This window comes from Mycteria americana, chromosome 15 (genome assembly GCF_035582795.1).
Source record: "Mycteria americana isolate JAX WOST 10 ecotype Jacksonville Zoo and Gardens chromosome 15, USCA_MyAme_1.0, whole genome shotgun sequence".
Taxonomy (NCBI): Eukaryota; Metazoa; Chordata; class Aves; order Ciconiiformes; family Ciconiidae; genus Mycteria; species Mycteria americana.
This window is the reverse complement of record NC_134379.1, coordinates 6,294,899-6,317,367: the sequence shown is the minus strand read 5'-3', so window position 1 is coordinate 6,317,367 and position 22,469 is coordinate 6,294,899. Positions and strand designations below refer to the sequence as shown.

The 22,469-nt window shown below is 57.6% G+C and overlaps 3 protein-coding genes across 5 annotated transcripts; 1 reads left to right on the top strand and 2 right to left on the bottom strand.

The window, feature by feature from the left end:
* Positions 1 to 56: 56 nt before the first annotated feature.
* On the bottom strand, positions 57 to 5,775 carry VTN (vitronectin). The gene is made up of 10 exons (XM_075518369.1): positions 5,701 to 5,775; positions 5,511 to 5,608; positions 3,553 to 3,702; positions 2,933 to 3,052; positions 2,297 to 2,605; positions 2,051 to 2,190; positions 1,624 to 1,780; positions 1,304 to 1,453; positions 438 to 710; positions 57 to 229 (listed from the first exon to the last, which is right to left on the bottom strand). The coding sequence occupies exons 3-10, from the start codon at positions 3,611 to 3,613 to the stop codon at positions 111 to 113; spliced, it is 1,329 nt and encodes a 442-aa protein (XP_075374484.1). The 5' UTR covers positions 3,614 to 3,702; positions 5,511 to 5,608; positions 5,701 to 5,775; the 3' UTR covers positions 57 to 110.
* Positions 5,776 to 6,464: 689 nt separating this feature from the next.
* SARM1 (sterile alpha and TIR motif containing 1) lies at positions 6,465 to 14,642 on the top strand. 2 transcript variants are annotated; one of them, XM_075517980.1, is made up of 10 exons: positions 6,465 to 6,939; positions 9,610 to 10,228; positions 10,409 to 10,621; positions 10,746 to 10,837; positions 11,349 to 11,584; positions 11,703 to 11,796; positions 12,281 to 12,470; positions 12,568 to 12,689; positions 13,289 to 13,458; positions 14,587 to 14,642. In XM_075517980.1, the coding sequence occupies exons 1-9, from the start codon at positions 6,482 to 6,484 to the stop codon at positions 13,416 to 13,418; spliced, it is 2,154 nt and encodes a 717-aa protein (XP_075374095.1). In that variant the 5' UTR covers positions 6,465 to 6,481; the 3' UTR covers positions 13,419 to 13,458; positions 14,587 to 14,642. The 2 variants fall into 2 exon arrangements, with proteins under 2 accessions (XP_075374095.1, XP_075374094.1); XM_075517979.1 differs by lacking the exon at positions 14,587 to 14,642 and having other exon boundaries at positions 13,289 to 13,550.
* A 1,997-nt stretch (positions 14,643 to 16,639) lies between these two features.
* On the bottom strand, positions 16,640 to 21,827 carry SLC46A1 (solute carrier family 46 member 1). 2 transcript variants are annotated; one of them, XM_075517982.1, is made up of 5 exons: positions 21,472 to 21,797; positions 20,482 to 21,334; positions 20,004 to 20,087; positions 18,803 to 18,959; positions 16,643 to 18,246 (listed from the first exon to the last, which is right to left on the bottom strand). In XM_075517982.1, exons 1-5 carry the CDS (start codon positions 21,709 to 21,711, stop codon positions 18,171 to 18,173), a joined length of 1,410 nt encoding a protein of 469 aa, XP_075374097.1. In that variant the 5' UTR covers positions 21,712 to 21,797; the 3' UTR covers positions 16,643 to 18,170. The 2 variants fall into 2 exon arrangements, with proteins under 2 accessions (XP_075374096.1, XP_075374097.1); XM_075517981.1 differs by lacking the exon at positions 18,803 to 18,959 and having other exon boundaries at positions 16,640 to 18,246; positions 21,472 to 21,827.
* Between the last annotated feature and the right edge of the window lie 642 nt (positions 21,828 to 22,469).

The window sequence follows — 22,469 nt, the reverse complement described above, 5'->3', positions numbered from 1 at the left end:
CTGGGGTGGATGGACAGACGGACAGACAGGGCTCTCCAGCCTGCACGGCACTCGGTTTATTTCTGTCTAGCTAGGGGCTGTGCTGCAGGGTGGCTCCGGGGGGGCCCCTCTCAGGTGCTCTCCTCCCCAGGCTGCGGGCAGTTCAGCCAGTACTGGGCGATGGAGCGCGGGTAGCGGGGCTGCACCAGGTCCACGCGCTTGGTACGCAGGTTGACGCGGTAGTACTTGTCTGCGAGGAAGGGGAGATGGCTGTCAGGACCGCCCGTGGGGCAGAGCTGCGGGGAGCTACCAGCCCTTGCTGCCAGCCCTGGGCGCCTTCCCACCGTGTCCTGGAGCTCGGGGACATCGCAGAGCGAGAGGAGACCTCCCCCTAGAGACCAGCCCCGGGGGGGGTCCTGGTCCCGCATCTCTCCCAGATCCCGCCGCCCCTGACTCACCTCCTACAAAGAAGTAGACGCTCTGGAGGGTCTCGCACCGGGAGCCTGACAGCCAGTCGCTTTCAATGCCCGCAGAGTCAGAGTCATTTTGCAGCCAGCTCCAGAAACCCAAATTCAGTGACCGGTGGCTCTTGTACCTCTTGCGCTGGCGGCGAGACTTCCTCCTCCGAGGCTGATGGGAGGCCACGTAGATCCTGCCGGCCATGGCAGCGTCCAGCTGGCTGGGCACCCCGCGCCAGTCCGAGCTGATGTACCGTGGGCTGCTCGCCCCGGCTGGCAAAGAGGCGGAGGGCGAGTTAGAGGGGCAGCAACGTATGGGGGTGAGCTGAGCCCAGCCCCACAGACAGCCCCCAGCACCTGCTCCGAGACCCGGGGGGATGCTCCAAAGGGTCCCAGCCTGGATGGGATGCGTGACGGGGACGCGGGCCAGGCAGAGCCGGGAGCAGCCCCTTGCCCTCGCCTTGGCTGGGATCAGCCCTGTGCTGCTGAGCCCCCCTCTCCTCCTCTCCATCTTTCATTTCCCTTGCCCAGGGCTGGGGTTTTCCTACGGCATCTCCGGCTCCAGTGGGAATAAACAGTCCCCAGCAACGACGCTGTGGTGCGAGGTGGCTGGTGACGGGCTCGGTAGCGCGGGGCACAAGGGCTACAGAGGGGGGGGATTTGGGATGCTGTGGGAGATGCAGCCATGGCCTGGGGGTTCCTGTGCACAAGCCCGGGCTCCTGCCCGGCACGGCGGCTCATCCAGCCTGCCTGCGCTCCCAGGCATCGCACCCTCCGCCCTGGGTGCCTGCACCCCTCGCACCCCATCGGCGTGGGCCATATTGGCACCCGCCGGCCCTTTCCCCCGGCGCTGGCCCAGCCCTTACTTATCCTGCCACCGAAGAGGATCTGGAAGACATCCTCCCAGCTGTCGCGGTTCATGAAGGCGTAGTGGTTGAACACGGCCGAGGGGGAGGACTTCTCACAGTCGGCCTGCGTGGGCTGGTGGGCGAAGTCGTAGGACCAGTAGTGCTTGTCTAGGAGAGGACGCGCAGGGCGTTAGGAAAAGAATACACAGGGCATTAGCGGGGAACGTGCGCTCCAGGGGGAGCGGCAGCGAGAGGCAGTGGGGTGCCCGGACTCCGCGTCCTGCCCACGGCCGCTGGTGCCAGGCCCTGCCCGGGACTGGGGGGGCTGCACCCCTTACCCTTGAAGAAATAGACTCTCTCATTGCCGTGGTAGCTGTGCGCGGGGAGGGCGAAGGCCGCGTCGATGCTGTTCGGGATGCCTTCGAAGCCTTCGGAGATGTTGCGTGGGTACCCGGGGTCCAGGGCTCCGTCGTCAAAGCGCCAGTACTGGCTGCCCTGTGGGGCGTGGGATGAGGGGGGGTCAGGGGGCTGGCTGCAGCATCCCCCAGGTGCGGGTCTGCCACGGGGAGCGAGCGGATGCTGGGAAGCCCCGTGGTGAGGCTGTGGCTGCCTGGGGCCCCGGACAGCCACAGGGATTCGGGGATATCTGGCAGCCACTGTGTGCGTGCATGTGTGGAGGGTGCCAGGGTGGGGACAGGGGGGGTTGGGGACCCATGCCGGCCGCCCCAGGAGCACCCGCAGCCCTGCAGCCAGGCTCCTGCCCACCTTGAACAGGTAAGTCTTGCCCTGGCAGTTGATGCGGGTGAAGGCTGCGTCGATGGGGCCCTCGATGCCCCAGACGTCACTGATGAGCTTGGGGTAGCCGGGCCGCACGCTCGTCTCGTCCAGCTCATAGAAGTACTTCCCTGGGGAGAGAGGGGAGGTGGGAGCGGCAGGAGGGACCGCAGCAGCCGGCATGGGGTGACGGTGCAGCAGTGTGTCCCACGTGCCTGGGAAAGGTCCCCAAGGTACCTCGGAAAGCATAAAGGGAACCGTTCTTCAGATCGGTGAAGGCGTCAAAAGGTTTCCTGCTGCACAGCTCCTCGGGCTCTTCCACGGGGTCCTGCTCCCCGAACTCATCCAGCGTGGTAGTGGGCACCTCTTCCACGGGCACCTCCGTCAGCGTCTCCTCGGGGTTCTCCAGCGTGGGCTGCACCGGCAACAGGGGCACGGGCAGTTCTGTGGGGGCTGCCTCGGTGGCCTTTACCGTGCTGAAGTCAACAGTGAGGTTGTAGTCAAGGTAGTCGTCCTCCGGCAAGGCGAACACGTCTCCCCGGGTCACTGCGGGAGGGAGCACGTTGGTCCCAGGGAGCCCCGGGCATCTCCCACGGGGTCTGGGTGCGGGAGCCGCTTGCTCCCAGGCAATACGTATTCGCACGGACCCCCGGGGTCCCGCGCCGCGGGCGGCAGTGAGCCAGCTGCCGAAAACCCCCGGTGCTGCAGCACCCTGAGCACCCATTCCTGGCACTGACTTTGCCCTGCAGACACAGGGTGCAGGGCTGACCCAGCACGGACCCCTCCGAGCCCCCACGGTGTCAGGCACCCACAGCCACCCCGGCAGACCCTGCCCCGGCTGGGAGGGTGGCCATGGGGCCATGGGGCCAGTACCTTTGGCTTTGCAGACAGTGGAGTAGTCGCTGCAGCAGCTCTGGTAGTACACGCAGAGGGTGTCGCACTGGCACTTGCGCTGCGCGTCGAAGCCATCATCGCAGCGGCCCACGCAGGAGTCTGCAAGAGCCGACGGTCAGCGCGGGAGGAGTAATGCGGGGTGGGCAGCAGGGTCGGCGCCTCCCCCCCAGCCCCAGCCCGGCCCCAGGGGTGAAAGCAAACACGGGCACGGCCCAGATGGGGGGACCCCACCTCTCCATGGGTACCCCCATCCCCGGGGCTACAGCGGCACCTCTCCTGCTCCCACTCAGGTCCCAGTGGGACGGGAGCCACGGACCAGGCTGTGGCAAGGTCCCAGCTCCACGCTGGCAGTCCAGCTGTAGGATGGCCAGGGACTTGCCCGGGCACCGCTGATACCAGTGTGCTGCCTGCTTGCCTTCTTCCCACGCTGCGAGGTGTAGCCAACGTGGCCAGTGGCCATGGCCACCACCACCTGGACCCCTCCTCACCCTGCCCGGGCTCCCCAGCCCCTCCATCAGCCCAGGAGCCACGCTCGCTCCATCCCCACCCTGGCTGCAGGCGGGAGGGCCCCGGTGCGGGGCTGGCCGGCTCCGGCTCACCTTCAGCAGCACGGGTGGTGGCGAGCAGGGCCAGCAGGAGGACAGGGAAGAGCAGCCTCATCCTGGGCGGCCGGGAGCGCAGCCCTCCTGCGACTGTGCGGGCTGGAGCACGGCTGTGGCCGGGGCCCCGGCATCCACTGTTTGCTCAGCCTGCCCCGGAGGGAGAAAACAAACAGGCCAAGGTCAGAGCAGAGGGGAAAGGGTCAGAGACGCTCTCCCATCCAGCATCCCCTGCAGCCCGTGCCAAGCTGGGTGCATTTGGGGGGCGACAGGGCTCCCCAGACATGCAGGCAGCTCCGAGAGCCGCTGGCCGTGCCTTGGCTGCCAGCACCTTCCCAAACAGGGTGCGGGTTGGGCACCGGTTCAGAGAGCAGGGGGGACAGCAGGCCAGAGCCAGGAACCAGTTTTGAGGTCCTGCCACACTTATTTCGTAGCGAACCTCATGGTATTAAAGCTCCCAGCCTCCCTCTCAAGGGGAGGCCGTTTCCCAGTCTGGTCTCGGCAAGACAAAAACCCTGACGAGAGGGAACAAGGCAGCAGCGCTGTGAGGGCAAAGGGAAAAGCCCTGGGCCTATGCTTGCCCAAAATGTCACCGTTTTGGAGGACTTGCTCTCGGGATTTCAGCTTTCTCAATGTCAGCGAGGCTGGGAGCAGACCCGGGGAGTCCCAAGGCATGGTGGCTCAGGATGGGGCAGGTGCCACCTCTGTGGACGAGGACCAGGGGCCAGAGGTGAGCGGGAAGGAGGGAGAGCGAGCGGGAACCCTCTGCACTTTCACTGCAGTAGGCAAACAAAAGCCTGTGTATTTTTCTCCCATCATTCCCTTTCCAACCAATCTTTTCAGTTACTAATTAATGTTGACTCAGCTCTTTCAGCAGCTCCTGATAACCCCCGGGATGTTTATTTAATCAGGGGCAAGGAGCAAATGCACACGAGGCTGCAGAGATACTGCCTCCGGCCGCGGCACTGCTGGGGCAGGAGCTCCATGGGGTCCGTCCCGGCCCCGGGGAAGGAGCAGCGCAGCTCTGGGCTTTAATAGGTGATGGAAGATTTGGGGAGAGAAGAAACCGAGCAGGGTGCCCGCTTCTGCCAGCTCGGACACAGGCAGTGCCCGGCCTCAGCTGCTCCCACCCTTGCTGGAAAGAGCTTTGATTTGGTGTTGAGAAAGGCATTTCCACCTGGAAAGCCCTGATGAGCCGAGGGCAGCCACGAGACACGGGCTGTTGGGGCAGGACTTCTCCTGCAGCCCTGTCACCCCTCTCCTTGCCCCCTGGCCTCAGCTACGTCGGGGCTGGCATCGTCCCCGGGTGCAAGCACCAGCCCAGCGTTGCACTCAAGCTCCGTCTCGTCCCTGTTGAACCGAGCCTGGGGGACAAGCGCCCTGAGAGGTCGCAGGCTTGCGGAGAGGCTGGGGGGAGAAAGGCTGGGCAGTGTCTGAGCTGCTTTTGCTGATCGGCTGAGACAAAGCTCCCTCCTGCTGCTCCAAGCTCCCGACCACCATCAACCGCAGGCCCACCAAGGCTCGGCGAGCCCTTCCCTGGCTGCTGTGCTCAAAGCATGGCAGGAGGAGACCCCCGGAGAGGGGCTGGTTCAGGTAACGGGGCCCTGGGGAGCCCTTGCAGCCGAGGGCTGAGCAGAGCCAGCGAGGAGAGCTCAGCCGATGGGGCCAATCTCCCAGGGCAAGGCTGGGAATCCCTGCCATTCCCAGAGCCCAGGCTGCTGCTGCTGCAAATCCCTCTCAAAAGGCAAAGCAAAGCAACGCAACGCAACGCAAAACTAAAAGCAAAGCAAAGCTCAGGTCTCTGGGCTTGTCAGGACAAGCCTAAGGGAACGGTTTGAATTCTGCACCCCCCCAGGCAGCAGCCTCCTCCGAGGTAGCGAACCCCTCTGCTGTGGTGCATTGCAACAGCCTGTATCGTTACCCCCTGCTTAATAATAATTTATCAGGAAAATCCTTACTGGTTCTGTGCTGAGCCTCTCCTGCAGTACCGTGCCACTCGGGTCGCCTCGTTTACCGTCCTTCGCGGTGAGCTAACGTCCCTTTCCTCTGTCTGTCCCTGCGTAGTGGATTCAGAGAGGATTAAAAGCGACTCTGTCGCATCAAAACATCAACTTGAATTTAAGCCTCAGTCTCTGAGCTGGCAACAACCTGGTTTTGGAGCCAACGATTTAAGCTGCTCCTCCCGACGCAGGCGAGAAATGTCCAAAGCATTTCTGCCCTGAGCACGTCTGGCCTGGAAAAAAAGAAAATAAAAGGGGCCCAGGCTGCCTCTGCTCTTTCTTTTATCATGCAAATCCCCAGCCCACCCAGAGGAGCTGCTCTGAATTTCCGCTCCAAAGGGAGCTATTTACCCCCTCCACTGACACCAAACGGGTTCAAAACACCCTGCCAGGATGGCCACAACCTCACCCTGACCACGGCCGCGGCCACCACGGGGCCTGGCCCTTTACTTCCACCCCGTGCGAAAGCACCTTGGGGGTCCCTGCCCGCCGCGGAGGTGACCACGGGCTCCGCGGCAGCTCGGGGAAGGGGCGGGGGGGGGGCATGGGGACAGCGGGACAAGCCCCAGCTGAGGCCGGGGAAGGAGGGCTCGGGGGATGGCCGAGCATCCGCAGCGGGGAGGGGGCTGCTGCTGCCCGGAGATGAGCCCCTCCTCGGAGAGGCGGCGCCTGGGCGGGCTGACATCAGCCCCCAGCACCCGAGGTGCCGAGCCCGGCTCTGGGAGGGCGGCTCCTGCCAGCGCTCCGGCTCCGCATCCCGGCGGGGCAGGGAGGGGAGAGAGGGAGCCGGCAGCCCGGCCCCGCGGCGGGACCCCGGGCCAGCTCCGTCCCTCCCCTCGGGGGTCCCGTCCCCCCCCCCGCCCCAGGGAGCTGCCCGGGTGCTCCCGGGGGGGGGCCGGCGGCCGAGGATGCCGTGCTAGGGGAGGCCGATGGTGCTCATCCTGCTCGTCTCCCTCTATAAACTGTGCCGGTTCTTCACCATGTCGGGCGCGGAGGGGCTGGCGGTGCCCGAGTGCGTGAGCCAGGCGGGCAGCTGGGCGGGCGGGGGCAGCTCCGGGGGGGAGCGCCGGGAGGTTTCCCCCGGGGTGAACACGGACGTGCGGGCAGCCCTGGACCGGATCCTGCCCGCCCTGCACCGGGCCATCGGCCGCACCAAGCAGGCGGCCAGCCCGGCGGAGCGGAGGAGAGCCATCGCCGAGATCTTCCAGCTGGTGGAGGAAGCCTGGGGGATGCCCACGCTGGGCAGGGACGTGGCCAAAGTGCTGTGCGACGTGATGCGCCTGGAGGGGGGCCTGGACCTGCTGCTGAACCTGCTGTACACGGCAGAGCTGGAGACCAAGTGCCAGGCCGGAAAACTCCTGGAGCAGATCCTGGTGGCAGAAAATAGGTGAGTCTGCGAAGAGCCCCCCGCGCTAGGCACAGCCCTCCCCGCCGCAGGCTCGCCCGCCGCCCCGAGCACAGCAAGGATTTCCTCCGCCCATCCCAAAATTCCTCCCGCCCATCCCACACGCCCCAAATTTCCCTGCTCTGGGTGCTCCCGGAGCATCAAACCCCCTCGGCTCCACACCACGTCCCCCCACACCCTGCACTTGCACACGGGGGTCCCCAACGTGCTGATCATGCCCAGGCAATGGCACGACCTGCCCCTGCCGCGGCTGGAGGGAGGAGGACCAGCCCCAGCTCAAGGGATGCTGGTGAGGATCGGGGTGTCCTCATGAGCCACCCTCAGCCTGGGGCCACCCAGACGTGCCCAAGACGCCCTCCGTGACTGAGCTGGGTCAGTTTGGCTGGCCCAGAGCACCCGACCCCAAGGATGAGACGCGACTCCCCCTTAGCCATAACCGCAGCAGGAGGAGGAGGATGAAGCCCAGAGACTTTCTGCTGCTGACCAGGGCTGGAATGAGACCATAAGGAGGGGGCCAGCCAGCCAGCGGCCCTCGGAGCCCCCCAGCCCATGCCCCCTAGCTCAGAGGCTGGAGATGCCTGTGCTGCTCCCCAGGACAGGTGAGAGGCGTTGGGCTGGCTCTGCCAAAGCGTCGGCACAGGTGGGGTGGGAGCGTGTGTGCGCGCACATGTGTGCATATACGACCACGTGTACGAGGGTGCATGCGCACACGTGGCACCCGAGACATCTAAACGCACGGCAGTGCTGACGCAGCGCCCGCACGCAGCTCGCCCTTCAAACACCGTGACCGCGCTCCCGCAAGGTCCCTCGACAGACGAACTCTCCCCTCTGCCCCGTGTCTGGTTCGGCATGCCCTGGCAGCACTGCCTGCGGCGTGCCGGTCCCAGAGAGGAGCTGTATACCTGCCGTGAGCGGGGTCAGGATCAGGCCTTTCTCTCCTGGGACCCCACAGGCAAACGTGCGGCTCTGCCAGCTCCACTCTCCTTCCGTGCGCCCAAGCCCAGCCGGCCCCAGCCAGGGCTTTGGGCGCATGTGGAGGAAGCTTGGCCAAAGTTTACGGTCTTGCTCCAGCTTCATGGGCGATGCGTCTTGCTGTAAGGTTGTGGACTCGCAGCCTGGGCCTCGCTGCACGCACTGGCAGGCAAAAAGAAGCAACAGCTAAATCAGGAAATCCATTAGAGTGGAATTAATCCCAGGAAACATCACTGGCACGGTCTGAATTCAGCACTTAGCTTCCTGGCAAGAGAAAGCGGCTGCGGGCATCGCTGTCTCTGCTCCAGGAGGAATTCATGGGCCAGGGTCTCAGAGCAGCCATGGGTCCCCAGCCCCTCGCTCCTCGCAGCCTGGCCCACCATCAACCTCCGAGCGATGGCAGGGAGGTGTAGGGTCCCCCCGTGCATCCAAGCCTCTGGCTTAGAGACCCCTCCCCGCATCCGTGCGCAGCAGCAGCGGTGCTTAGCCGGGAGCTGGACCAGTCCTGGCTCCATCCTGTGGCTGCAGGGAGTCGGGGACCTGGCGGGGCTGTGTTTGTCATCCAGCTCCATGGCCGAGTCTGGGCTCGGAGCCAGTCCCAGGCTGAGGGCATTTTTTCCAGAGCTCTCCACAGCATTTGCTGCCAAACCCACTCCAAGGTCAGCGTGAGCCATGCGGGCCACAGGCTTCCCAGAAACGCTCTTCCCACCTGCCAGCGTGGAGAGGCTGGCGTGCCTTCACCCCACAATCGCGGGGGGCCAAACGCGCTGCTGCCCTCACGAGCAGCACGGCACGGGGCATCCGCCCCAGCACTTGTGCCTTGTGAACGGAGCAGCTCCATCACGGCACCAAACGGGCCGCTTCTAAGGCCGGGGATGGAGCTGCCCCCTCATCCCAGGCAGGCTCATGGGAGGGCAGGGGAGAGCCCATCATTTCCCCTTCCTCGCTCTACACTTTTAGGACCCAGCCCCATTCAGGCGTCATTTTGAGACCATGCTCGCAGAACGGGGCTCCAGGCCAGCCGTGGCTGAGCAGCAGCTGGTGGCCCTCGGCTGCCTGCCCCCAGGGCTCTTGCTGTCCTCTTCTAGGAGAGCGCAGGATTGCGGAAATAAACAGCTTTCCTCCACGCTGCCATCTCAGGTCGGGCAGATCCCCGTCTCTCGCACTCCCCCGTAGCCAGTTCTGCACGGGTGCTCAGCCAGGTGTGAAACTCCCGTCCCGGGCTTGGCACTGATCTGGAGAGCAGCCAGAGGACAGCACTGGTTAAGGACAAACAAGTTTTCACCCCTGAACACAAAGCAGCTCACACACACCCAGGAAAGCTGACTAAGCAGATCTATTTCTAGCCTGGCATTAGCCTACCGTGCACTGTTAATTGCTACGTGCGTCTTACCTCGAGCACGAGAGGCCCTGGCGTGGTGGTCCTGGGCTATGCACACCATGTCCTGTCCCATCACAAGCTCTTCCACCAGACCCAGACAGGTTCTTCCAACACCATCCTGTCGCATCTCGCTGCATCACGGCCTGACCGCATATCTGGCAGCTGTGTCCCGCAGGGAAACATCTGGCTGTCATGGGGCAAACGCCACCGAAGCACGGGGGAGTTCACACGCCAGTCACCGTTCTCGCTCCCTGCATGGCCGTCTGCCCCTCACCTGCCCGTGCCTCTCCTTCCTGCAGGGATCGGATTGCTCGGATCGGTCTGGGAGTGATTCTGAACTTAGCCAAGGAGCGAGATGTTCCCCAGCTGGCGCAGAGCCTCTCCGGTATCCTGGAGCACATGTTCAAACACACCGAGGAGACCTGTTTCCAGCTTATCTCTGATGGAGGCCTGGATGCTATCCTCTACTGGTGCCGCTGGACGGACCCCATCGTGCTGCGGCACTGCGCCATGGCCTTGGCCAACTGTGCCATGTACGGGGGGCAGGCCAACCAGCGCCTGATGATCGAGAAGAGGACGGCGGAGTGGCTTTTCCCACTGGTGTTTTCAAGAGACGATGAACTAATCCGCCTGCACGCTTGCCTGGCCATCACGGTGCTAGCCACCAACAAAGAAATCGAGAAGGAGGTGGAACGCTCGGGGACGCTGGCTCTGGTGGAGCCATTCATCGCCTCGCTGGATCCGGAGCACTTCGCCTGCGAGATGTTGGGCAGCAGCGACAACAGCCAGGGGAGGACGGCAGATGACCTGCAGCGGCTGGTACCTCTGCTGGACAGCTCGCGGCTGGAAGCACAGTGCATCGCTGCCTTCTACCTCTGCACGGAGGCTGCCATCAAAACCAGGCAGAAGAAAACAAAGGTAAAGGGTAGGTTGGCCTGAAGGAATGAGATGCAAAAGGGAAGGGTTGCCACAACTGCATCTCGGTGTCTTTTGCTCCCCTGTGAGCTCACCAAGTACCCTGGTCCTCAGCTGGCCTGGCACAGGTTGTGGGGAGGAGGAGGGAAAGCAAAGTGATGTCTCCTCCCTTTGTGTCCCCAGATTTTCAGTGAGATTGGGGCTACGCAGAGCCTGAAGAGGGTAGTGTGCTACTCCACCAGCAGCACCACCTCCTCCCTGGCCAAAAAGGTGCTGCGCATGATAGGGGAGGAGGTCCCTCGGCGCATCCTGCCCACGGTTCCCAACTGGAAGCCCTGCGAGGTGCAGACGTGGCTGCAGCAGATCGGATTCAACAAATACTGCCAGAGCTTCCTGGTAGGGCTGCGTGCCGGAGGGACACACCTGGATGGGCCCTTTTGCCCCATCTTGCAGCAGAGGTGTAAGCATCTCACCCAACAGCTTTTCCTAGGATCTTTCCAGCCTGGATTTCTCTTGGCAGGACCACCAGGTGGATGGGGACATTCTCCTGAGGCTGACAGAGGAGGAGGTGCAGGAGGATTTGGGGATGGACTCCAGCATCACTCGGAAAAGGTAGGACTGCCAACCAGGGCACGCCGGCCTCTCACGTGGTCATCGCCACAGTGGCAGAGCCAGGGAAAAGGTCTGTGCTTTCCCCTTCTTGCAAAGACAAGAACAGAGGTCCTCAAAATGCAAAACCCGGACTGCCAGGGCTTTTCCAGTGCAGTATGCAGTGCCAGAGGGATTCCTGCAATGGGGCCAATGCACGGGAGAGGTGTGGGATGGGGAGGGACCACCTATGGCACAGGGCAGGTGGGATCCTGCAAGTTACCCAGAAAGATGGGAACTTACCCGAGCTTCTCCCTTAGCTGAGCTCCTCATACCCCCGTGTCCTGAGGACCAACACTCCCGCGTCACGCAGCTGTTCTTCTCTTTTTCTATTCCTTTAGCTCATTCTTCCCCACAGCACGTAGCTGCGCTCTCTCCTGTGCAGATAAAAGACATGGTACCAAATGTCTCTAGGTCCTGCCTGGTCCAGCAGCCTCCCCTCCCCGCTCCATGCTTTCATTTGTTTTTCTGCCAGGTTTTTCCGGGAGCTGACAGAGCTGAAGACCTTTGCAAACTATTCCACCTGCGACCGCAGCAACCTGGCCGACTGGCTGGGCGGCATTGACCCCAAGTTTCGTCAGTACACGTACAACCTGCTGATGTGCGGCATCAACCGCAACTTCTTGCACCGGGTGACGGAGCAGCAGCTGCAGGAGGACTGCCACATCAACACGGGCTTCCACCGTGTCCGCATCCTCACTGCTGCAAGGGGTGCGGGTCCCGCTGCTGCTCGCTGCGCCAGAGCAGGCGGGTGGGGACAAGTATCGAGGGTTGTTTGGGACGAGCTGTTGGGTATTTTTAACTTTTGGTTGCCGTTTGCTCTGCCTAGAAACGCTTCACTCCCCTATAACGCTGCAAACTGCGTCCGATGGGACTGACGTATTTATCAGCTACCGGAGGAGCACCGGGTCGCAGCTGGCCAGGTGAGTCCTGCAGGCAACGATACGGTGCTGAGTTCATGCCCAGAGCCAAGGCTGGCGATCAGTCACGGGAAGAGCGTGGAGCCGGGAGAGCCGCAGGCTGCAGCGGGGAGGAGGGGGAGGCTGCCAAAAGCTGCGGTGCAAATGGGGACAGCACGTGCCAAAAGCTGCGCGGTGGACAGGCCAATTCCCTGGCCCGTCGCTACCACCCCGTCCCTCTTTGGCACCGACTTACCCTTTTTCGCGCTGTGCTCGTAGGGCTGTAGGGGATCACAGCAGGGAGTTAATGTCCCGCTCCCTGTGTTTTCTGCGTGGGGCCAGACACCTGTAAGCAGGCTGGGCTGGCAGTGGGCGTCTCAAGGACCGTTCTGTTCTCTGCGGGAGCCCGTTCGCTGCTCCTCTGTCTCATCGCGTCTCGGCCGATGTGGTGGGAAACCCAGGCGCTGGCAGTAGCTCTCCTCACGGTGCTGTCTCCTCTCGCCACCAGCCTGCTGAAGGTCCACCTGCAGCTGCACGGCTTCAGCGTGTTCATTGATGTGGAGAAGCTGGAGGCAGGGAAGTTTGAGGACAAGCTGATCCAGAGCGTCATGAGCGCCCGCAATTTTGTGCTGGTCCTCTCGCCAAACGCGCTGGATAAATGCATGGGAGACCCCGAGTGCAAGGACTGGGTGCACAAGGTAGGAGATGCCATCAGGTGGGAGCTTGGTGGATGCTGGAGCAGGAGGGTGATGGGCTGACACGGGCCATAGCCTGAGCACTTGCATGTTCCTGCAGGAGATTGTGACAGCCCTGAACTCTGGAAAGAACATCGTACCTGTTACAGACCATTTTGAGTGGCCGGACCCAGAAACACTTCCCAAGGACATGAGGGCTGTCCTGAAATTTAATGGTATCAAGTAAGTAAAAGGAACCTGTGCCATGACACCTGGACACCTTGGCACCTTCCTTGACACCTGGAGAGAACGGCTTGCATAACCAGTAGCAAAGAGCACAAGGAAATTGGGAAAAATAGATGAGGGAGGCAGAACAGGCCAAAGGGCGAGTCACTCAGGTACTCCAGAGCACGAAGGGAGCAAAGGTCCCCACCATAACCGTTCTGCTGACTTTGTGCTTGGGGCTCCTCTGGGTAACAGAGCTCCCCACCCCGTCGCCGCTGGGAAGACGCCCACCCTCGTGCCCCCAGCCCTCCAGGCAGGAGCGATGCCGGCAGGTTTCGTAGCTCGCCTGGGTTCCTCTTGCCTCCTGCTTTCCCTTCGTGCGGCAGCGCTCCAGGCTGGCATCCCAACCTCCCCGTAGCCTTCCAGCCCAGCAGGGCACAGGGGAAGGGGCTTTCCTGCAGCATCCAGTGTTCCTCCATTTTCCGTGGGGAAAAGGGTTCTCCTAGGGAGCTGGGTGGGAGGGAGGGGGTCTCTGGCTCCTGACCCGAATGCACCAAGCTATCTCATGGCATCTTGCACCATGGAAAAATTAACTCAGATTTTCCCCGTGAACACAGGTGGTCCCACGAGTACCAGGAGGCCACAATCGACAAAATCATCCGCTTTCTCCAGGGCCGTTCCTCCCGGGACTCCTCGGCTGGGTCGGAGAACGGCCTGGACTGCTTGCCCTCCCTGGGGCAGACCTAGAACCAGCCCAGCTGCCTCATCCCCTCCAGAGACTTCCCAGGTGACCCCTTTTCACGTGGGGCCAAATTTCTCCCTCTAGATTTTTCCCCATCTTAGTACCTTGGCTTTGAGATGAGGTCTTAGCTCATTACCCCCCCCTTCACCCTCCAGATCCAAGCCCCTGGTGCTAAAAGGCCAGTACTTACTCATATGGTGCCTGGTGAGTCAGGCCAGGGTGGACTCTGGGATGGACGCCTGGTCTTCCACGTCCTCCCTTGGGGTGGCAGGACATGCAGGTTACGGCTCCCGCAATGCAGGGCGTGCGAGGGAGACCGACGCCGTCCAGATCCCCGCAAACGGCTGCAGCTTCCCCCAGAAGCATGTCCGAAGAGGAGGGATCTTCTGAGGACCGAAAGCTGGGGAATTGGTGAGGGGTGCGTTGCAAGAGGACACGTGAGAGAGAAGAGCAGTCGAGAGGGAACGGTCCGTAAGCATCGTATGGCCTCTGCTGGGTGCCGCGGGAATATCGTTGCGGTCAGAAGCTGAGAGCAGGAAAGGGCAAACAAAAGCTAAGCCCTAACGAAATCCCCATGTTTGGGAAAGATAACACAGGGGCCTTCTAAACTGCTCAGCAGAAGCTTTCTCTTTCCCAGTAATGTCCCTTTATCACGAGCTGGCTTCTTCCTAGAGGGCCTTTCACCTCCTAATGCTGCAAAACCACTTTGTGCTCTTAACTCTGGCGACGGAAGTTTGGGTTTAGATCACGTGAAGTTTCCGCAGGGTCTTTGCAAAAAGTGCTTTTAAAACAAGCCCCTTCCTTCCACCTGATGTCTCAGCTTTACCACTTTATCAGGTCTATACTTATAGGGCACAGCAGGCTGGATTGTGACTCTGGAAAACAAATATCCACGCAGATCCTGAAGATGCTAATTGCTGTCCTGTTACTTGCAGAGCTCTTACACGCTGGCTGTACTTCATTCTGCTGTTGGTGCTCCACAGCACATCTCCTGTGGTCTGTCCCTTCAGACAGGAGCTGGTGTCTCTCTTTGCTGACTACCGCTCACCCCTGACAGCCCTGGCTAAGCTCCTCAGGCTCAGGGTTGTCCCTACTCTCTGCTGGATGCAATACCAAGTAGCATTTGTTTCTTTTTACCGATCTCTTCTCAACACCCACCAGGTCTTTTTGCAGATACTCACCTTGAAATATCAGGAAAGAGTGAAGTTGATGCAAAGGGCAGGCACAGGCTGCTAGGTGTGAGCACTGGCTGGCAGGACTGGCAATACCTGCTGCTAACGCTGCAGGTGAGGAACCACGGGCACCCTGACACACCTCCTCGAATTCTGCTCTCCCAGCCTCGTCCTGCTTCTCACACCAGCTTGGAGGGTGAGCAGGCTCTCAACAACGTGCCGTTTTGCAATTAGGACCAGAAATTGCAGCTCCTACCTGAGCTTGTCTTTTTTGATGCAGAGCAAAGTGAATAATGCAAAAAGACATCCCTGTTCAGAGCGCGCACAGGAGGAAGAGCAAGCCATGCCCAGGGAACACCCGCCTGCCCTGACGGTCTGGAGACCAGGCTGACGCACCACCCTGCAGAAGAAACAAGCTCCTTTGCCTGTCCCTGCTCAAGATAACTCAACCCTTTCAGGAGGTAATGAGGAGTCTCAGCCACCTTGTCCTTCTCCTGGCTCTCCCCGAAGCCTCACTGCCTGCCTTAACGGGCAGGAACACAAACACATTTCCTTTTGGCTTATATCCATCAACATTTGAGAAAAAAAAAGTTAAATTCTCGTGCTTAATCACAGCTTTATGGATAGTTCTTATCAGATCACAGTTAATGGCATCTTTGTTCTCCAGTGAAAGGTTAATAGCTATATCTGCCCAGCATTCATCAGAAATAGAATCTGTCTAATCTCCAGATTAAATACGAGGAAGCCAGCAGATGAGCCCAAAGGTGAATCTGCCATAGGATAAAAGCCACTTGAGAGCCACTTCAGGGAAAAGTCGTGAGTAACTGATTGAATGTCAAGGCCTCCGTGGCCACTGAAGGAGTCCCACACAAACAGTCCTAAGGATTTTTCTCCCTACAGTAATACACAGTAAGATTATTGCATCTTGTTTCCCAGGACCTCTCTAGCAATTAACCTCCTCACCCACCATTCAATGAGATTTACTTGTTCTCTACAGCTTAGTCATCTCACCTGCAATGAGCTCCCATCTCACGCTCCAGCTGCCCAGACTGTGACTCCTCCTGTTTCCCCATCATTCAGTTACCTTCACCTTAATGAACTCGCCCTGCTCTTGACAAAACATCCCATACCCAGCCCCTTCCCGTCTGAGCAGACAGTCTCAAGGAAACTAATCCTTCTGTTCTCACCCTTCCTTATTCCTTCGCTATGTCATGTCAGAAAGTGTTTACAGTAGACATTATTAATAAATTTGGTTTATACTCTAAATCCCCATCTCTTTTCTGTTTGTGTCACATGCTTCTCTCCCTGCAGCCTTCTCACAATTGCTCTCTCTTGCCGTCATGCTTTCTCATCCTCTGAAGGGGCAGCAGAATTGACATTCTCCAGGCACCATTCTCTGCGGGGACCCACGCTTCACGCTCATCTTTGCATGGACTGATGTAGCTCACTGCATCCCCAGGGACCCTCTACCTGCTGCCCACAGTCACGATGCATAGATCATGTATTTGCCTCACGGTTGTAGTTCTTGGAGGACAGCCTAGAAAAACTTTGTTTTAATTTTTTTAATAGAGCATAATAGTTCCTATTGAATTTCTGCTTTGCAAGCACACTGACACAAACAGGAAAGCAGAGCCAGGTACACAAGTTTCACTTCACTGCACAACACTGAGCAGCTGCTAGCATTGGTGTCCATGGATTCTGTTGGTAGAGAAGACTTCACAGTCAGTTCAGCTACAGACATCTATTGCAACACTCACAGCATGCCCTGTTCCTCAGAGAGGCTAACTCTGGGCTTAGCCCGTCAGTCAGACACGTAACTCCTGCCTATGTCCACTGGCATAACTACACAGATCAAGTGGCACAACACTAAGTTCTTAAAGCCTCCCTACTTCTCCACCTCCTGCTTCTCTACTCCCCAATTCTCCTGCTTTTATCACAAACTCCTCGTGAACAGGGAACAAAGCTGCATGTAAGTATTTCACATTTACTGCATATTGAAGGACAGGCTACAGAGTAAGCACTCCTGCAAGCTTTACTCAAGCTTTGGCTGCTTGCAAGTTCCAAATCTGCATTTTTCCTGACTCAGGACTCTCACACGCTCATTCTCCACAAGGCAGATAACTTCCTGCTGCTGCTTCTCTACCGCAGAGTCTTCAATAAAGGAAGAAGCATGAAAATAACGGAGAGAAGCACAGAACGAGGCAAGCACAAATGACATCAACAGCTGTACGAGAAAAGCTATCTTTTTATGAACCATAAAAGAGAATGGAGGTTTTATTAATTCTGAAAGTAACATGTCTGCTAAGCAATTTCACGGTTAAGGACATTATTGCATGCATCTGAACAGTGTGTGCAATGCAATGTACACAGAACTGCTGGTTTATGGCAGTTTGAAGAAAATAGGATTGAGGCAATACAGTTAATGCTCTGAAAAGAACAATTATGAGTACCATGAACGTGGGGTTTGCTTGCTGGCATCAACGTATCCTGAAAAGGGCAGCAGAAATGAGGTCACCAACACAAAATTTTGGGGCATAATTTTATCTCCAAAGACACTAGTCCTGTCCCCACACCAGCTCATCCCGACAGCGCCGTGTGTTGATGAGGAAGGACTGCTTCTGGCTCTGCCATAAGCGCAGCAGTGATTTCACATGACACTAGGGCACACTTATCACAGTTGGGGCCTCAAATTCATAGTGCAAGGGTCTTCAGTTAGGGAGACCCAATTTTGTCAATTTTAGCCTTAACTTCATCAGTTTGGGCAACTGGCAATTAAGGCACCTACTTGCACCTTAGTGCTCTCACACAAGCTATTACTTCTCAAAAATACCTTTGAAATCCTGGGCTGAGCTGCAGAGAGACAGGCAGGACATGCCACTGGCACTCCTCACTACGAGCACTTCGTGCATTAGGTTCTCTCCCTCAGACACCTCTAACTTGCCAAGTTAAAGCTAGTTTAGTCGATAAGGACAGCAATAGCACTCCTGTGGTAAACTACCACTCAGCATAAGGATTTCTGCAGGACCCTAGTCTGGCATGCGACATTTTTTATTGACAACACACTGATTCAGAGCACAGACCTTTCTCCTCAACAGCACGCTGTTGGGTACCTCTGCTTCAGCCTCGCTCTGCAGGCTTTGGTCTGGGCCTCACCACAGCAGTGTGCAGCAGCTCAGCTGCTGCACACTGTAGTTCTCAGAGGGAAACGTGTTTGGCAATTAAACCAGAATTCAGTCCTCTCTCACCACTAAAAGCATGCCACAGAACCTTCCCTCCCCACCAAACCCCAAACCACTAACCGGCCTTGCAAATGGCCAACAATAGCTTTTACTCTTGATTGGCTTTTGGGTCTCTTGGGTTTTCTCTGACAGATGAGCCCACATAACGGAGAAGAGGCATTCACATCTGCAAATTGAGTTCCTACTGGTAGTCAGAGCCATGATTTCCAACTATTTGGCATTTAAAAATTAGTAAGGACAAGCAGGGTGTCCCTCCCACGCTAATCTGTCCTTCAAGGGAAGAATAAAGAGCAGCCTTCAGATGGACACTGCCAAGCTGGCCAATTCCTTGTTGCTAAGTTGCTGCTCAGCCATCTGCAGGGGACAGGGAAGCATCTGAGAAGTGACTGTAGCCATGGTTTGAGTCCCAGATTTCTATCCACCTAAGAAAGAAAGAACAGTTAGAGCCTTCGAAGGCACACTGGGATGTTGCTGAATGAAGTGACTTTTAAAGTTTCAAAGGAACAGAACAAAATGACCCTGCCAGGAGCTGTTGCACTTCTACTGTGAATCCCAGCACGTTCCCTCTCCCAAGACTTACCAAGGGATTTGTTTTCTATCATGACACAACTTTTGCTTTAATTAGTAGAGAAACAACAGGAAGAGAGGCTGCTAAAAGAGCTCCATCTCTTCTGTAAAGGAGGACTTTCAAATTCAACTCCAGATTTTGGATTCCATTCTGAGGGTGGAGTGAGACTCTGAAGCACTTTGAACGTCGGCAGCTACATTACTTGTGCTGTAGGTTTATCGCTAGGATTCAGATGCCAGAAGAAATGGACCTGTACCTCTGCTTACTGAGGCACTGAACACCTTCTAATAAGCATAATTGCAAATAGGCCTTAAAAACTGTGAGCCTCTATCCTAAGTAGAGTAAATAGTATTTTTCATATTACACTTCACAGGTGCTATGGCAAAGTTTAGAAATTCAAAGTAAATTACCCAATAATAGCTGCTGGAATAAGAAGAATTATAGCCCCGAAGAGAAATGGCAAGCCCCTCATGAAGTGCAAGGTGGCAGGGTAGAGAGAGTTGAACACTCCTGTAGCCACAAGTGAACACAGCCCTTCCACACAGGCAACAGAAGCAAAAAGAGCACCTGGAAAAGATATACGAGAGGTTAATGGTGAGACGGCCCTGCCTGCAAATGTCTTTACCACATCACCTCCTTCAGTGGGATTCTGTGACCCTTTCTAAGGGTTTGCACTTCTGATCAGAAAACCGGTGTCTGCATTGTCAGGCGTGGTAAGCAAGAGCTCGGAGCAGAGATCAGGCGCGCTGGGCTGGCCTGGCAGGCCAAACCTGTCAAGCTCAGCTTCTCTGTAGCCAGGACCACCGCACTGACCTCCAGAATTTGTATCACAGGAGCTGACCAGAGATATTATATCTCAGATGGGTTGTAAATGCTTTAGACAGGGCTATATAGCCCTGTTTACTGCCAAGCACATCTTATTGCTTGTTAAACATTGTACAGCACAAGACTGCACTTTATAGCACCATAAATCTGATATCAAGTGTGTGCCACCTTCATTCTAATACAGGAAACATGGATTGTGCAGTCACCTTTCGATCCTTCCCACCCCGATTCCCTCCTCCCCTCTGTCTGCCTGCAGAGGCATTCCTGCGCAGTGTTTAACAGCAAGTGCAAGCTCTTCAAACAAATTACTGGAAGAAAGGCAAATACATTCCTCCTATGGGTTATCCGTGATCTTTCACCATGGTCAATGATATAACCCTCTAACAACACTAGATTTCTTCCCACTGTTACTGATCTACAGAAAAGAGTCACGGTCAGGGAAATCACTATCTTCTGCTCGTTATATAATCCATTTTAACTCTTGCTCCTTGTAAAAGTTTTGGAACTGAACAGATGGATGAATGAACTATTCCTGAGCTTGAATGCAATACTTTTGCATCTTGCTTTCCTTCTCTTGTCCTCATCTTGAAAATGTAGCAAGTCTAAACAGGTGAACGACAATTATTCTGAAAAAATAAAATGTTGCCCTGGGCCTCAGGGTGAATGCAGAGGTGCAGGAGTCCAAAGGAGCCAGGGAAGTCCTAACCTCCCAAAGCAGTTTGATTTCAGTGTTCCAAGACGACAGTGTTTCAGGACCTGGCTTAAGTATAGAGGCTAACTCCTTACCCTGTTCCGTCTCACTGACCAGCTTGGAGAGCTTGGCTCTGATGACCGGAGTGGCTGCCATGGAGAGGAACAGAATGCCATAACCTGTGAGCAAGATACAGCACATTAGGGGAAGCTCAGCTGAAAAATAAAGTCCCAAAAGTCAATCCCAGAAATCTGTAGCTCCAGGCAGTTTCTCCCTGCTATATTTAGACCTAGTTCACCCTCCTACATCTCACAATGCACTTTAGTCTGTGTCTGCAGCGTAATACAGCTTCTGGGAAACCTAATATTCTAGGAAGTATATGGCTGCACTTTCAACTTCAGTGTTCGGCCAACTGTGCTGTTAGTGAGCCAGAGTTTTGTTGGTACACGAGCTGAAACGGAGGCAGAACTTCCTCCACGTGCTTGAACTCCCAGAAGCACACTGCCCTCCTGCATCTCCTGGCATCTCTAAGCTAAGAGCCTGAAATATAGGGATTTAAGAATTCGGCATCACCTGTAAACATCAGTGGTGTTGTAGTAGCAAGAGAAATCACAACCAGTCCAGAAATATTGGAGATCAATCCTATCTCTGCCACCCAGGTGTCTTCAAGGCAGAGCTGCAGCAGCCGCAGCCCTCCCAGGCTGCTCAGGTAAGCCAGGTAACTGGCGGCTGAGCCATACCCAATGAGATCAGCAGCCCAGCAGAGAGGGGAGCCAAGCTCGTACAAAACAAAGAGGTCCTTGGTTCCAAAATGTACAGTGACAAGAAGAAAGAAAGCCAGGGAGTAAAGAGCGAGCTTCCGCCTGGAGCTCAAGTCTTCTGGGGCCGTGTACAGCCTGTAGACAGCCTTGTAATGACTGAGGGTGAACAGCTTGGCTGGTTTCTGCTGCTTCACCGATTCCTGAAGACAGAAAGCAGCGTAGAGAGCAGCAGCAAGACTAGCAGCAAGCACAAGCCAAAAGGGGTCGATGTACCCCTGAGCCTTGCGCCACTGGCCGCCGCCGATGCTGGCCAGCATGCCCGCAATGCCGATGCACGCCTCGAGGATGGCGACGTGAAATGTACGTGCGCGTTTGTCGCTGGTGTCGGCCACGTAGGCAAAGCAGCTGGCCAGGATCAGGTTGTAGTCTCCCATGAGGCCACTCAAAACGCGTCCAAGGAGAAAGTAGGCAACGTGCAGCTGCAGGTACATGACGAGAAGATAGATGGCTGCTTGCACGGCCATACCCACCGCCGGCAGGACGAGCGCCGGACGGCGGCCCACGCTGTCGCTCCATGGTCCGAAGAGAGTCACGGAGAAGAGACCAACGAAGAAGCCTCCCAGGTTGATATAGAGGTTCCAGTGGGAGACCAGCGCTTCCACCTCCTGCAAGAGAAACAGGCACCTGAGAAACAGGCACCGCGGGCACCCGAGGCCCCGGGCCGGCAGCACCCAGCGCCCAACGCCGCGGCAAAGCGCCCCGGGAGGCGGCAGCACCCCCGCTCCCCCGGCCCGTCTCCCACCTGCCGCAGGGGGTCGGCGGCAGCGCTGCCGTTCCCGCTGCCGTTCCCGCATCCGGCGGGGCTGCTGCCGTTGGGGCCGCTGTAGCCGCGCTCGGTCCCCAGCCGGTCCCAGAGGTACTGGGTGGCCAGCGGGCCCTGCAGGCCGAGGGACAGGGTAGCCAGGAAGAGGAGCGGCTCGACGGCGGGCAGCGGCGGGCAGCGGCGGGCGGGGGGCAGCGGCGGCGGCGGCGGGGCGGCCATGGCGGCGGGGGCGGAGGAGCGGAGCGCTCCGCCCGGACGGGCTGTCCCGCCGCCCGGCCCCGCCGCGCTCCGCCCCGCCGGCCGCGGAGCCCGGTGGAGGAACGGGGGGGGTTAGTGCCCGGTCGTCGCCCGCCCTTCCTCCTGCAAAAGGAGGAGCGGATCCGCTCCGCCTTGGCCGTGCGACGCCGAGAGCGAGAGCAGGGCCCGGGGCCTGGCGGCGCATCCCCGCTAAATGCATAGCTTTCAGCCCTGCTTTTGTCATTTATTGGCGGTTAAAGGACTTCAAACGTAACGCCTGGTTTTCTTTCTTATCTCCCAAACAAAGGAAAAAAGTGTCAATCACCATTTTAAATGCACTAGGGTCTGAAAAAAATGTTGTAGTTAGCAACGCGTAATCGTTTCTATTAATTCACACCACACTAGAAAATACTTCTTTTTCTAAAGGACAAACTGTGATGCACACAGCCAAAAGAGGTTTTGGCTGTGCTGTTAGGTTTCCTGTTAGGTTTGGTCTGCCTCGAAGCGCAGAGCAGTAAGCAAAGACCAAGTTGTTCTTTAAATTCAAAGAACACAATTCGGAGTATTAGATTAACCTGTTTATATAAAATGGAGTCGTTCCAAAGTAATGTAAATTGGCATTTCTCCTTTAACACCATTGAGGGAGCATTAATGGGCTACAGGTAAAGCTCTAACAAGTCCCCCTGAAGACATAAACCATGCATTTTGCAGTAACACACTTACAGAGCTCATTTATAGCA